The sequence below is a fragment of the Carassius gibelio genome, chromosome B19, assembly GCF_023724105.1.
Source record: "Carassius gibelio isolate Cgi1373 ecotype wild population from Czech Republic chromosome B19, carGib1.2-hapl.c, whole genome shotgun sequence".
NCBI lineage: Eukaryota > Metazoa > Chordata > Actinopteri > Cypriniformes > Cyprinidae > Carassius > Carassius gibelio.
The window spans coordinates 9,922,737-9,938,660 of record NC_068414.1 but is presented as its reverse complement, the minus strand read 5'-3'; the positions used below and the strand labels follow the sequence as shown (position 1 = coordinate 9,938,660).

The 15,924-nt window shown below is 38.3% G+C and overlaps 1 protein-coding gene across 1 annotated transcript; it reads left to right on the top strand.

Annotated features, from left to right (window-relative positions):
• Positions 1–885: 885 nt before the first annotated feature.
• LOC127979222 (ubiquitin-conjugating enzyme E2 E1-like) lies at positions 886–14,904 on the top strand. Its single transcript, XM_052584552.1, has 6 exons — positions 886–1,092; positions 1,692–1,855; positions 3,096–3,146; positions 8,422–8,554; positions 11,769–11,916; positions 14,443–14,904. The coding sequence occupies exons 1-6, from the start codon at positions 901–903 to the stop codon at positions 14,538–14,540; spliced, it is 786 nt and encodes a 261-aa protein (XP_052440512.1). The 5' UTR covers positions 886–900; the 3' UTR covers positions 14,541–14,904.
• Positions 14,905–15,924: the final 1,020 nt, after the last annotated feature.

The window sequence follows — 15,924 nt, the reverse complement described above, 5'->3', positions numbered from 1 at the left end:
TGTGCACAAAACCATAAGGGTCCATTTTTGAAATTGAGATTTATGCATCATCTGAAAGCTGGTTGATGTCTGGTTGAGGTGTTTCCGTTGGTGTATGGTTTGTTAGGCCGAGATACAACTATTTGAAAATCTGGTATCTAAGAATGTGTAAAAAAAAATAGCTCGTTGCCCAAATGAAGTTCTTAGCAATGCATATTACTAATCACTAAAATAAGTTTTTGCATATTACTAATCACTAAAATAAGTTTTATGTATTTACGGTATTGACTAAATGTGTTTATTTATGGTAGGAAATGTACTAAATGTCTTTATGGAACATGATCTTTACTTAATATCCTAATGGTTTTGGCATAAAAGAAAGCCTTTAATAAGATTATGGCACTAAAACAGTATCTCTCTTTCTCTGTGTGTGTGTGTGTGTGTGTGTGTGTGTGTGTGTGTGTGTGTGTGTGTGTGTTTGTGAAGACATCCATAGGAATCCACTGTCCTTTTGTGCCAGAAAACTTCAGTTAGTCTAATTTTTATTTTTTTCCACCTTAATTAATAATTAGCTTAATTATCAAACGTTATTCCCTTTATTGTACTGTTGTTGTATTTAACAAGTCTTTTCACCCTGACAGTTTCATTTATTGCCTAATATTACTCGTTTATTTACTCTTATTCTTCTTTATAGGCATCAATTTACACAGTACCTTTTTATTCTCCTCCAAGGTGCAGAAGTAATAATAATAAACTTAAAAAAAAACTTATGCGCTTAAATACACGCATAAATACATTTAAACATAAAAATCTTAATGTTTACAAAATAGATGGGAAGAGTGGACGTCTAGCTTCTAAATAGAGTGGACGTGTAGAGTGGGATGTGCATAATAACGTTAGAAAGCTGTTAATTGGCGCTATATGAAGCATGATGCTCCACATGTGTCTGTTAACTGTCCACGGACACTCAAACTCTTCAAGAAGCGTTTTGTGCTGATATTACGTGTTTTAACGACGCTGGCGTGTGTGCGCGCGCGCGGTGTGTGTGTCTGCAGCAGCACTTCCGCTCTGAGAGACACGCGCGTCCACGGACACACACCGACACAAAGAGAGGTACACAAGCCTTCAAACCTTACAATATATCTCCTATTTCTGTTATATTCCCCCCAGCGGTGCGTTAGGATGCCTTTGTTCTCGTCTGTACGCAACGGCACCGATACATTTCTCCGTCGACGGTAAATGAAGACAACAACTGCGAGCCTCGAGAGCTGACGACACCTTCACCGTGTTTTTACCACGTCCCTTCACCGCGTCTGTGGGCTGGAGTGAAGTTTGAGTTTGTTGAACGCGACACCGAGGCGTGTTTGTGCTCCGCTTCCTTCGGTTTAATCTCTGGTCATTGATCGCTCGTGAACGGATTCCGTTCGATCGGGATCAGCGTTACATTGGTGTAACGGACTGGCGTTCAGAGCTTGTTTCACGGTTATTTCGAGTCGGAATGCGTTGTTGTCTCACGCTGTGTTGTCGATCTGGAGTTAAAAGTCAAACACATCGCTTGATACAACGGTTACGTTGTTGCACGCTCTGCGTCGTTACAGCTGAACGGTGTTACGTGCGCACGTCGATATGTTACATTCACACAGTGTTTCACATCAGTGTGTGTGTGTGTGTGTGTGTGTGTGTGTGTGTGTGTGTGTGTGTGTTTCTGCTAGATCGGGATGTCGGATGAGGACTCGCGTGCCAGCTCTAGTTCATCCTCCTCTTCTTCCTCTTCCTCCACCCATCAGCAGCAGGAGAAGGACACATCTGGGAAAAAGAGAGACAGCAAAGCCAACATGAGCAAGACCTCCAAACTCCTCTCCACCAGCGCCAAGAGGTGAGGACCCCCGAAAGCATCTTGAGCTCGGGTACAGCGCAGACCCACTGAACCCAGTGGAGCTGTGATCACCTTAGGCTTACCATGATTTGGGGAAGAGCAGCCCTGGGCCGTGCACCAAAGTCAACAGCAGGTTTTATAGATCCAGACAGAATTCAGTGGCTCTGAAGCAGCGAGCCTTAAACTGATATTTAATGACTGCAGTGATTGTTTCAAAATTGAAATGAAAGCTGTGATTAAGAAAACTAAGTGATTTTGTTCTTAAAACTGCTCCATCAGACAAGGACCAAACCGATTTTTGGGAGGGGTAGATAATAATGGTCCTTTTTTAATTAAAATAAATAAAAAAGGAAAGGAAAAAAAACTACCTAAAATAGTCATAGTATATTGTAAAATCTACTTTATTTGCAAAGCAAAAAAAAAAAAAAAAATCTGAATTATTTGCCTGATATGTTTAAAAACAACTCTGGTAATGTTTTTTGTTACATCACACAATTTACTTTAAAGCCTATATCTTTGATTTGAAATTAAGAAAGTTGCTTTAAAAAATAAAGGCTGAGTGGTTTGCATCTCTGGAGATTACAGTTGCTCGTTGAACAAGTCCATTGTAAACCGTTAACACACATTAAATGTTTTACTACCTACTCCACACTTTTTCATTGTTAAAATCACACTGACTGGAGTTCATGCTCTGCTTCGGTAAACGGTAAATTGATTTGATTGGCCATCTCAGTTGTGTTCATATTAGCAAGCACTATTAGCTTGCTGAAAATAACTTTTAAAATGTTTGGTCAGAGCTGTCCTGTAAGTATTGAGAGGAACAATACGGCCTTATCTTATTATTGCTGGTTGCTAGCCTGCCATCAGATTACATTTTTAACCTTTCCTCGACCACAGAACCGCACACACAGGATTGTGGGATATCCTGCATTCGAAGACTGATCTTAGACGGGATGTTGCATTTGTAAACGACTTGTTGCATACCGTACAGTGTTGTTTCCTTTCTTTATTTTGAGGTTTCGGACAACAGCTTTCACTTTGAAAGAGCTGAACTCCAGAAATCATATCTGATATGATCAAATACACAACAAAGGTGCTCTTCTAGAATAATTTGCGTGCCTGGAAATGCTGTTTAGGTAAGCAGCTTGCCAGGTTTTAGACGATGCCACAGTGCTTTATCTAGATGTATTTGGATGTGCGAGTTCAGAGATGTTCACGGGAATCATGTGTCTTCTTTCAGGATTCAGAAGGAGCTGGCGGACATCATGTTGGACCCGCCGCCGAACTGCAGGTGAGGAAAAGATCTGCAGCTCTCTGAGGTTCTCTGCTTGCATTAGTGGGTCTCAGTGTTTGGATGGTAAAGAACCAGACAGAAACAAGCTGCATGTGGGATCTCATGCCTTCAGCAAAAAAGCTGCCGTCACATTAGCGAAATTTAGTGTTATTAACAGTCAGTAGTGTAGACTAAAGTACCTGTCAACCTTCAGTGTTGTTCTGCACTGTCCCTGTTAAATAAATACATCCAGAGAGGTCAAAGTTCAGCTGGTGTTCTCAGCAGTGAGGGATTACTCTTATTTTGTCTAAAGTTAGAATATGAAGAATGCCAGGGTTTGATATGTTTGTGGGTTCTGAAGAAGTGCACAAATCCTCTCTTTTGGCTGCAGCTGTCATATTTACGCGTGTGTTCATGAATGTAAATCTCAGTTGTATGGTGATATTGATATGATGTTGGCAGTGTTGTAAGTGCAGGGGCTGTTCAGGGGGATTCCCCAGTGTTTTGGTGTTAGTATGGATATAAATGGTCATCATCTGCAGCACACACAAGCTTCATTGCTGTAAAACAAAGACAAACATTTGTTCGTTTTGTGTCCTAGGTAAATATCCAAAAATATCTATTCGGTTACTGTTTCGGAGTGTGTGAGTGAGCTGTCAGAATGGATCGAACTGCTTCATGAATCTTGATGCAAACCCAATTGACCAAATTGGATCAGAAGTGTGGTTTATTTATAATCTGACACGTCTTGTTCAGATTTTAATAAGCTGATAAAGCATGCACACATTATAAATGACTCATTCTCAGGTCAGTATTCGATTATCTCTAATAGAGGATTGATCTTATTATAATATAACACTGGAACACATCCCCCTGCTCAAAAAACAATAGAACCACCGCAGAAATACCAAATAACATTACAAACCATCAGCTTTTAATCATTAAAGCTAGGGATGCACCATATTGGATTTTTTTTGCTACTGATATACTTCCTTAGTTTCCATTAAAACCAGTAAAACCATTACAAAATCTGTGATGGTGTCTGTTTTTTTTTTCTTCTCCCTACCATCAGACAATTAATTTTCCTGTTTCTTCTGCTGAAGTTTCTAAGAAGCAGCGAAAACAACTGCATTTCATTGTTTCCGTGGTTAGAAAGATCCCCTACAGAAAACCCTTTGAGTCATAAATGAAATCGGATCATTTTTGACTGGAGTGTTTGTCTGTTATTTGAAATGTTTCCTTTTGGTGTGTATGTGGAGATTGCGGTAAACCATCCCGATCTTGCGTATGGTTATCGATCGTGTCTGTGTCAGAACGTCCAGACCTCACTGATCTCATAAACTCAAGCTTTATCAGCTTCATGTCTGTACGCTGTAAAGTGTGTTTTTGTGACCGTATCTGAAGGTAATTGTACCTGACTCAGAATCGCACAGCTGACAGACCTCGTCTTGAAAAGCGCTCGTCACCTTTAGCATCTGTTTACACGCTTCAGCTCTTTCCTTCTCGCATGTGTCTGCATTTATGCAAGCACGTCTTTTATCTTGAGACGTAAGAGTCGCATCTCTTCCCCTGCCAGTGCTTTCTTCTCTCTTATCTTGATTTATTAGCAGTGTTTGCTAAAGCCAAACACATGCAACACCACTAAGGCTTGTGTTGGCTTTCGTATTTGAAGTCATGACCAAAGCGGTCCAGGTTGTAGTCAACTCACAACTGAAGTGATGACACTCATCTAGTGCACAAGCTTGTGAGACGCTGCAACAGATTTTGAATTCCTCTGAAAGTTGATATTTGCCTGATGGCTGAACAGCTCTTGCTAGATGTTTGTTAGGATGTTCTGTGTGGTTCACTCAAGCCTGTTCACTCCAACACAATTGAGTTGTTTGAATCACATTTTCAGTATGATTCTGGAGCATTTTAACAGTGTTTTGTGTGTTATCATTAGTGCTGAAGGTCTGCTGCACAGGATCACACCACACACACACACACACTGTGAATGCTGTGACCTGCTAATGTGTGCACCAAAATAAACATGCACTGCATGCGGTGTAAAACCAGCTTATGATTTACGCAACCGTACTCTTAAATGAAGCACAGTAGAATTCAGAGCCTTTTGCTGGTAGAAAGTCATATTTTAATTATAATAATAATAATTTTAAAAAATGTGATTGAACAGCTTGTGTTTTTATTCATATCTACTGTTGAAGATGACTGATGGCCAATTCAACACACAAACACACTTTAATTCAAATGTTTGGAGTTGATAAGATTTTTTTTTTTTTTGATGGCAATATTTTGAAATTGATTTATTATTATTCTGTGTATCAATAATTTAAAATAACTTTTATATACAATTTAGATTTTCCACTCTAATTCATTACTCGTTGTTGTCACTTCGTTCTAATATCCTTTCGGATTCTTTAATGAATTGAAAGTAAAAAAAAAAAAATAACATTCTAAATTATTAACATTCTTTTGTAACATTCTAAATGTTTTTGTACCCATTTAAAACATTATTGCTGTATAAAAGTGTTTATTTCTTTAAAAAAAAATCATACTAATCACAAACCTTTGAGCTGCAGTATTATAAATCATGTCATTTGAAATTCCCCCATTCCACTATTGTTTTCTAGAAATGAGAAGTGAGAATGAAGTCTCTTATCATAGCCCCAGCTCCTCTGGAGTAATGTGTATTGTGAGCTGTTTATCTGTGCAGAAAAGCCCCCTGTGTTACTGAACTGAATGGCAGTAGCAGCAGTGTGCCGGACCCCTGACACGTCCAAACACTGCGTGTGTTCACACAGTGCCTCCTGTGTGCGCCTGTATTCAGCTGTTGTGAAGCATAAATCCGGGTAGAAATGACACGGGGCGGTTTGATGCACTCATCTCATGGCTGTTACGCTCCGACGCTGACACAGGAAGGACTTGTCTATCTTTGCTGCCAAGTACGGTCGCCCGAGGGGCGGGAATTTTTCCTCCTGGGATATACATTTAGGTCAGATTATTTGTGCTTCTCTGAAAACACAGATGGGCAGCAGGTATGTTTTGGCCAAATTTCATACAAGCAGTGAATAAAGTTCCCGCTGTGCAGTTTCAGATCAGTAATTTAACCTTTAAAAATACCACCGTCTTTCAACTGTGTTTTGCACCTGTGTTGAGATTCTCTTTCTCCAAAAGTAAATGACTTGGTTCCCCCTGTTCTGTGCTTGATTGTCTCTTTTATAAGAGATACTGTAAGCACATTCTCACTGCTATATAGCAGCTCTTCTCTGAAAACAGACCAGTTACTGGCATTACTTCATTCCTACAAGCAGGTGCAATGCCTTTTATATATAATAAAAAAAACAGAAGGGTTGGGAACCAGAAACCACCTGCATTCTTCCTCCAAAATGGATTAATACCATTTTCAAGAAGTATGTTTTACTGGAAGTAAGGTTATGATCTCAGCAGTGGAATTTCACAATTCTTTATTAGGCTGCTTTCACTTTAAGACCTAATGCACCCCTTCAGTATATTGACACACTTCAGATTCCTGAAGAGATGTTCATTTGGGAAGCAAGTTGACAAGGTCAGAGCCACAGTATACAGTTGTCAATTTTTTTTTGTTGTTTTTTTTTTTTTTCTTGATTTTCAGCTAGACAGGAAGTTTCTAGATTTTATATTCTTGACTGCAGTATTGGAGAAAGTAACTTTTAAAAGTAATTAATACTTAATAATAATACCTTAGTTACTTTTCATAGCATGTAATGTTATGTTACTTTTGTATTACCTGTTCTCATCTCAACTGAGCTTGCTTGTCTGCTCTTTCCACGCCATTAATGTGTTATCTTGTCATTTAGAAGACAACCAAAGATGAGTTTTTACAGCTTTCCGTGTTTGCACTGTTATACACTCGGGGGTGCTATAACAAATCTTCTGAACGAGTACAAAACCTTGAACAAAAACACACGTGAACGGGACGGAGAAACGAGCGGTCTCATGTAAACAGATGCATATGATAAATAATGTGATCAGCAATAGACAGCATATAAATGAAAACTGCATAATGTTACAGAGTAAAATGTTGATCCAGGCAGTGGTATAGGTCTGTGGAAGCTTTGGATGTGTTGATGAAGCGATTTACTGGATTTATGCTTTGATAATCATACTGATGTAGTTGTTGATAAAAATGTGATTTCTCACCTCTTTGCTCAAAACTTTACATTTTTATTAGGTGTGCACCGATCACGATCGGCCGGTCGTTATGCGCATCTCGTCAGTAAAGCCGGTTCTCTAATCAGCGGTAAATTCCCTCAGGTGTGTGATTTCACATAGAGCAGCTGTTACTACACAGAGCCGTTGTTAACTGAGAAGATGCGCAAAAATGCTGAAACTTAACGTGGATTTGCGCATCATCTCAGTTAACAACGGCTCTGTTTAGTAGCAGCTGCTCTATGTGAAATCACGTTTACACAACGCACACAGCTTCTCTGCACTTACTCTTGATTTATCTCAACATGAGCACAGGAGAGCTGTCAGTCAATACATGAAAAACAACGTGACCGACATTTACTTATTTGAAAAAGTAACTGCGATATTTTCTTGTGAATTAAAAATGAATGCATTACTTCACTAATTAACCTGAAAAAAAGTAATCTGATTACGTAAATTGCGTTACCCCCAGCACTGCTTGTCTGTCAGTATAGAGGGCAGTAACAGTCATTTGAGGACACGAATGCTTTCTGACTGTTATCTGCTTGTCCTCCAACAGCTTGCTTCCTCTGTGTGTTTGTGTACGTGGTTCAAGCCAATGCATTCAGAAATATTGCATTGGTTCTCCACTCTGTCATACAGATATGTGGATGATTTTGGGCTGTTTCAGTCACATGGACTGGTTGGAGGTGTAAGAGTTAGTCAGTGCTTTACTGAAATCAGCCTTAGTCTTATCACTGTGTGTGTGCGTTAATGATGTCAATTACATTTATCTGTGAAAGGATCATCTTAACAAAACTTCAAGATGCATTTAATACTAATTTAAAGGAATAGTTCATCCAAAAATGAAAATAAGTTGTTAAAACCTGTATGAATTTCTTTGTTTTGATGAACACAAAAGATGATACTGATTTATTTATTTATTTTTTACTACTTTTTATACCCTTTTATTAAAAAAAAATCATTGCCAGTGAGATTAGCTGCACCTCTTAAGGTTAAAAGGTCATATCGAGTTAAATAGAAATGTATTGTATCTTCTGCTGATGTAAATTAGTTCTGTGGTGTTTTTTCGGAGTAAAAATGGTCCTCTCTGTGTTGTTGTCAGTGCGGGTCCTAAAGGAGACAACATCTACGAGTGGAGGTCCACTATCCTGGGTCCTCCAGGTTCAGTGTATGAGGGAGGAGTGTTCTTCCTGGACATCGCTTTCACTCCAGACTACCCCTTCAAACCACCCAAGGTCAGAGTTTGCTTCATGATAGTCACAGTTAGTGTCTGGGATGGACAGCCATATTCACTTAGAAACTACCATTCAGAGGTCTGGGAACTGTAAGATTTTTTTTTAAAGTAATTAATACATTTAGGCATTACATAGAGGCATTAAATCTATCAAAAGAGGCAGTGAGGACATTTAGAAGACTGGAGTATATAATCAAGCTTTGATCACAGCAATAAATAACATTTTAACATACAGGTGCATCTCCATAAATTAGAATGTTGTGGAAAAGTTCATTATATCAGTAATTAAACTCAAATTGTGAAACTTGTGTATTAAACTCAATGCACACAGACTGAAGTAGTTAAAGTCTTTGATTCTTTTAATTGGGATGATTTTGGCTCACATTTAACAAGAACCCACCGATTCACCATCTCAACAAATTAGAATATGATGGCATGCCAATCAGTTAATCAACTCAAAACACCTGCAAATGTTTCCTGAGCCTTTAAAATGGTCTCTCAGTTTGGTTCACTAGACTACACAATCATGAAGAAGACTGTTCATCTGACAGTTGTCCAGAAGACAATCATTGACACCTTTCACAAGGAGGGTAAGCCACAACCATTAATTGCAAAAATAAAAAACGGCTGTTCACAGAGTGCTGTATCCAAGCATGTTATCAGAAAGTGGAGTAGAAGGAAAACTTGTGGAAGAAAAAGATGGACAACCAACTGAGAGAACCGCAGCCTTATGAGGATTGTCAAGCGAAATCGGTTCAAGTATGTGAGTGAACTTCACTAGGAATGGACTGAGGCTGGGGTCAAGGCATTAAGAGCCACCACACACAGACATGTCAAAGAATTTGCTGAACCACAGACAACATCAGAGGCGTCTTACCTGGGCTAAGGAGAAGAAGAACTGGACTGTTGTCCAGTGGACCAAAGTCCTCTTTTCGGATGAGAGCAAGTTTTGTATTTCATTTGGAAACAAAGGTCCTAGATTCTGGAGGAAGGTTGGAGATTCTCATAACCCAGATTGCTTAAAGTCCAGTGTTAATTTTCCACAGTCTGTGATGATTTGGGGTGTAATGCCATCTGCTGGTGTTGGTCCATTGTGTTTTCTGAAAACCAAAGTCAATTCAGCCGTTTTCCAAGAAATTTTGTAGCACTTCATGCTTCCTTCTTCTGACCAGCTTTTAGAAGATGCTGATTTCATTTTCCAGCAGGATTTGGCTCCTGCCCACACTGCCCAATAGCACCAAAAGTTGGTGTTGGTGTGCTTGACTGGCCAGCAAACTCACCAGACCTGAACCCAAGAGAGAATCTATGGGCTATGGCAGAGAAGGAAAATGAGAAACAAGAGACCAAACAATGCAGATGAGCTGAAGGCCACTCAAAGAAACCTGGGCTGCCATACCTCTTCAGCAGTGCCACAAACTGATAACCTCCATGCTATGCCAACAATACACTAAAAATGTCTTATGAAGTATTCTAATTTGTGGAGATGGTGAATTGGTGGATGTTTTGTTAAATGTGAGCCAAAATCATCACAATTAAAAGAACCAAAGACTTGAACTACTTCAGTCAGTGTGCATTGGATTTATTTTAATACGCGAGTTTCACAATTAGTTGAATTACTGAAATGAACTTTTACATGACATTCTAATTTAATGAGATGCACCTGTGTATATTCACATGGAAAACAGCTGTTTTATATTCTTATTTCACTTTTTCTATAATGACTACGATACTTTCATTTTTGGTACTGGCAGATTCCAGTTATTGATACCTGTATTTTAATTGCTTGTGTTAATTTTTTTTTTTTTTTTTAAAGTTGTATAAAGAAATCAAAAGAATATGAATGGACTAACAGTTGGTCTAATTGGTAACACTTTAGTATAGGGACCAGTTATCACTGTTAACTAGTTGCTTGTTATCATGCCTATTATTAACATATCAGCTGTTTATTAGTACTTATAAAGCACACATTCTGCATGGCCATATTTTATATCCCTTATCCTAAACTTAACTTACTAACTATTCATAAGCAACAAATTAGGAGTATGACACAGAAGTCGTAATTAATCGTTTAATAGCAAGAATTGGACCTTAAAGTAAAATGTGACTCATCTAATTTGTTTAGCAAGGTTCTTTTCACTCTTCGTCATGCCTGGTAAACTGCACACGGGTCTGTTACTTTCACTGTTCATTCTGTTGCTTAGTCATCATTCAGTTACAGCACTTTTACAGCACACAACACACAGCTTCAGTATAGGACTGATATTGAATATACTACATGCCAGGTGTGGCTCTCAGACTGCCCTGTTCGTGCAACAGCAGACAGAAATAGCAGACAGGCTGTGACTCATAATCTTTCAGATTTCTGATTCGATCACTTTGATTATTAAATGGTTAAATCGGCAAGTTAATGAATCGGAGTTAAAAAATAGAATAAACTTATAATTAGATGAGCTGAGGCTTTTCAGTGTTCACTTGAGTTGTCTTTAATCGTCTGTTTTGTGCAGACTTTATGATAAGAAAAGCCTGTGGTTTAAAGCGAACGAGAATAAAGCAAACAGTTTGCCAATAAACAAGGTGAAATAAGAGTAACTAATTACTTTCAGTACGAAGACTACCTCAACATCTGTGTTAGTGGACACAAGAGCTTCTTAAAGGAGGAGTTCACCCAAAAATGAATATCCTGTCATGAATGAAACCCTCATGTCGTTTCAAACCCGTTAGACCTTTCATCTTCAGAGCACAAATACAGATATTTTTGATTAAATCGGAGAGCTCTCTGATCTTCTATAGACGGTAAGGATCCTTACATGATCGAGGTCCAGAAACGTAGCAAGAAGATCGTTAAAATAATTCATGTGACATCAGGGGTTCAATCGTAATTTTACAAAGTTACAAGAATGTTTTTTTTTTTGTATAAAAAAAAACATAAAGACTTTATACAACCATTATTTTTCTCCACGTTACCCTATAGTGCCATTTTGGAGAGTATCACATATGTGAACATATGTACGTGGATGCGTTGTTTACATTCAGATCAAAGTGGACACGGCGTATCAGCGTACAGTGCTGGTGACAGAACAGCATACATTATGCATGTGATGCTCTCCAAAATGGCCCTATAGGGTGACGTGGAGAAGAATTGTTGAATAAGAAGTTTTTGTTTTAAACTGTCTAAGCTTCTCCTAACGACTCTTGCTCTGTCCTGGTGTGTTCAGGTGACGTTTCGCACGAGAATCTACCACTGCAACATCAACAGTCAGGGTGTGATCTGTCTGGACATCCTGAAGGACAACTGGAGCCCGGCGCTCACCATCTCCAAAGTGCTGCTGTCCATCTGCTCTCTGCTCACAGACTGTAACCCAGGTAAGAGTCGGGTGTGATCGAGCCGGTCGTGGGCTGGAGCTCCAGTGTCTGTCAGTATGCTGGAGCTCCACCTGTGTGACCGAGACCAAAGCAGAGCAGTTACAGGTGTGAGCATCGATACAGCCGCCTCGTGCTCATGTATGATACTGCACACATCTTTCTCTTCATCTCGGTTCTTAGCTATTTGAATACCTTTATATCTAAAATGGTTTCTCTCTGAGCCCTGAATACATGTGATTACTGTATTTTGCAGGAAATAAGTTGCACCTAAGGCTATGTTTATACTAGTGCATTTTAGTTTTAAAGTGCCCCTATTATGTTATGAAAGATTAATATATTGGTTTTGGGAGTCCCCAACAACAGATTGGCATGCATGAAAGGTCAAAAAACAGTTTCATTGTCTTTTATTTTTACCTTATTCAACTCCCAAACGATTCGCTCAACTATTCATTTTTCCAAACCCCTCCTGTGCTGCTTTGTGTACAGCGGGGAAACTGCTAGTTTATTTAGTTTCAAAAGTGACACCTAGTGGCAAAGAATGAATTATCATTTTCATTCAGACCAACACTAACAGGCCAACAGGTGGGTGGGCAATGAGCTAATGTTTCATGTTGACATCATGAAACCGCTTGAGATTCATTTTAAAAACGACTCGTTTCAATGATTCAGTCTACTCTCTTTTGAGAGACAATCACTTAATACATGGTGCACTTTCAGACGTAAAACTTTACGTTATGTTTTCATTCACTTAGATCTGTTACACTGCATTAAAGGGATCATGTCCTCCACTTTAATACCACGTTCAGGACGTAATAAACATGGACATCTAAAGACATTTAAAAGAGAGTACAACTCTTGCTGAAATCGTATCCTGTTAATATAAATTACCAGCTTGTCAAGTTTACTTCAGAAAAAGAAAACCTGTTCGGTGACCAAAAACTCATTAGTCAATAATCAGCTAGAAAAATGAACTCTAGAGAAGAGAATTTAGCTAAATATATGCACCTTATAGCATATTCATTATTTTTACTGTTCTTTAATATTTAATTTGTTTGAAAAAATATATATTTATATTTCAAAAATGTAATTATTTAAAGTTACAGTATTCTGAACCGAACCGGGATGAAAGATATTAGCATAAAACAGATTATCCTGGCATTCATTTTAAACAACATTCATAAAAACGAACAACAAAAACAACAACAAAACGGCAAGCCTAAACCAATTTATTGAAAGTGAAAGTACTGTTTTGTGGGAAATGCGCTATCAAATGAAACTTGTGCTCCTGTACCTCACTGGTTTGGCACAGATCAACATGCGTGCTTTGCATGTTTCGAATGCTTGACTGAAATCACATTATGTAAGTCACAGGATGCTTCGCATGAGAAAGAAATGCAACTTATATTCTGGAAAATACATCTCATTCATTGCAGAAAGGGTGGCTTCAAATTCAATATATATTTCATATGGATATTCACCCAAAAGTGTTTTGTGATCATTGTTGCAGTATTGTGTATTTAAATTAGAAACGTTCCTAGTGTGAGTGTTAGCTGGGGTCTGCTTTGTATCTAATGTTGCACATAAGCTCAAAGTAAACTTAGTATACAGCTGAACAAAACCTTGGAAGTAGTTTGAAGCCCTTAAAACACTTAATTTAGATGTTTTAAGTTTAATATTCAGCTCAGTGAAGCACTTTAAGCATCAACACTTTTTCAGTAAGTTACCTTCTTGTAGAATTGTGCTTCAAATAAAGAACTTTGTTGACCAGATTTTTAGTTAATCATTTAGGCTACAAGTCAATATTGTTTATATGGACAGTTAAAAAATGGAACTTGTTAAATGGACTAGAAACTTGGGTAGAAATATTCAGCACAGCATCGTCTTTTAGTTTATATTTTTCATCAAATCCTGCATCAAATTGTGCTAGTTTGTAAACAAATCCATGGTATAATGAAGTGAGTTCTTACTGACGAGACAAGTTTATCCACTCTTTCCTAATGTTGGGAAAGGAAGGCAATGCAAAGAACTTGGCACTGACTGCACAGCATCTTGTCTTTGGAGCAAGATTATCATTTAATTAGTGACTCTCCTCTCTCGTAAACACTACATGTGAGAATCTGTGGGTTGTGCTAAACTGGCAGTGACTTCGAATAAGTGGGCGGGGCTAAACTGGCAGTGATGAATCTTGGAGGGGCTTAACTGGTAGTGATAAGGAATCTGTGGGCGGGGCTAAACTGGCAGTGATGTAGAATCAGGCATTGATCATCTTCTGTGGAGGCGGAGCTTATCCACACTATTACATCATAGAGTGGAAAATTCTACAAGCTGTGGTTTGGGCAGACTGCCTTCAATACAAACAAAGTTTTGAGTTCTGAAACATACAGGATGTTTTTATAGTACAGTGACCTCTTATATGTCAAAAGATCAAAGGAATTTTGGTTTCTCCGTCCATGACCCCTTCAACATTGTGTCTGTGTTGACTGTAGATAGCAGCTGATTGTGTTTTTGACCTGTCTTCTTCTGCAGCTGATCCTCTGGTAGGAAGCATCGCCACGCAGTACACAACCAACAGACCTGAGCACGACAGGATAGCCAAACAGTGGACCAAACGCTACGCCACATAATTCCTCCGGCCGCTGCCTGCCGGACGTCTGTGGGGTGGGGCGGGGGGCTTTGGGAGGGATGGGGGGATGGGGACACATAGGGTAGAGATACAGGGTGAATTTTATGATGGAATTTAAATTCACATTTCAATTGTTTTTTCTTTCCCTGCATATTTTTTGTTGTTGTTGTTTCCCTTGGCTCAAGTAGCATCATGATTTGACAAAAATGAATCTTAATGTGTATCTTCTTTGCCTTCCTGTTGTAAATTGGTTTTATTTGGAGCTTCCTCATTCTTGTCAAATGAAGTCACAGCATGAGCCTCTGGCAGGATTGTTCCGTGTATGTATTTCCTCACCAATATTAAAGTTGACGTTGTTGTACAGAGTCCAGAGTATCTTTCAGTGCAAGCATTCAGAGGTTATTTAACACTGATGTTATATTTCTGGTAAAAGCCTGTCAGGAACATCTGAAGAAAATATATTAAGGACTTTCCTGCTTTGTAATATCTCATTCATTAAAGTAATGCAAATAAAACATTAAATTAAGAATGTATGCATCACGGTAGTATTTGTTTTGCTGTTTTAATTTAAGCTGATTATAACAAGAATGGAATTTCTTATGTTAAGAAAATATAAGTTGATTTCTTTAGATTGTGGAATGAAATATGGCAAGTTTTGTGAAGAAAAGTATAAACTGATATCATATCAAGACTCTTGCACAGTATTACAGCATGTTACTGTAAAGTATTGATAGCAGCAAACAGAAAAGTCAACAGTCCATCCGGTCAATAAACATTTATTCGGTTAAATCTGCCGTTACACTGTAAGTAAACAGTGTGTCTTTGTTTAAATATCTTTCATATAAAGTATAACACGCTACTAAGAAAAGGATTTCACAACCAGTTTTCCTCTGAACTAGAGCTCAGGCTTCATCTCAGTGACTACACGGTTATATCTTTGGGTTTTTAACACTTCGAGAAGAAATGGAAAGAACAGCTGATCTGCGATTATAGATATAATGCTGGAAGACATCAACATACACTTTATGACTTCAACATAACAGTGTTGCTGTATTTTTTATTAACTGGCATTTTAATGCGCTTCGTGTCAGTTGTTGACTGAAGGAGAGAAGCACTTCAATGGTCAGCTCCTCTCGACTCCACCATTATATCATTTTAGATAAATGCAACTACTGATTCTCATGTCCAGGTCATTCCATCGCAAAATAAATGATTTTATAAAACAGAAATTATATTTGCCTATAATGTACAAATTCTTAGATTTCTATAACATTTCAGTTGTAAAATACAGTGTTTTTATTGAATTGATGAGAAGCATAATAATAGTAACTAAAACCAAACTGCTAATGAGAATAAATCTTTTGCTTTAGAGTTTCATGCACTAA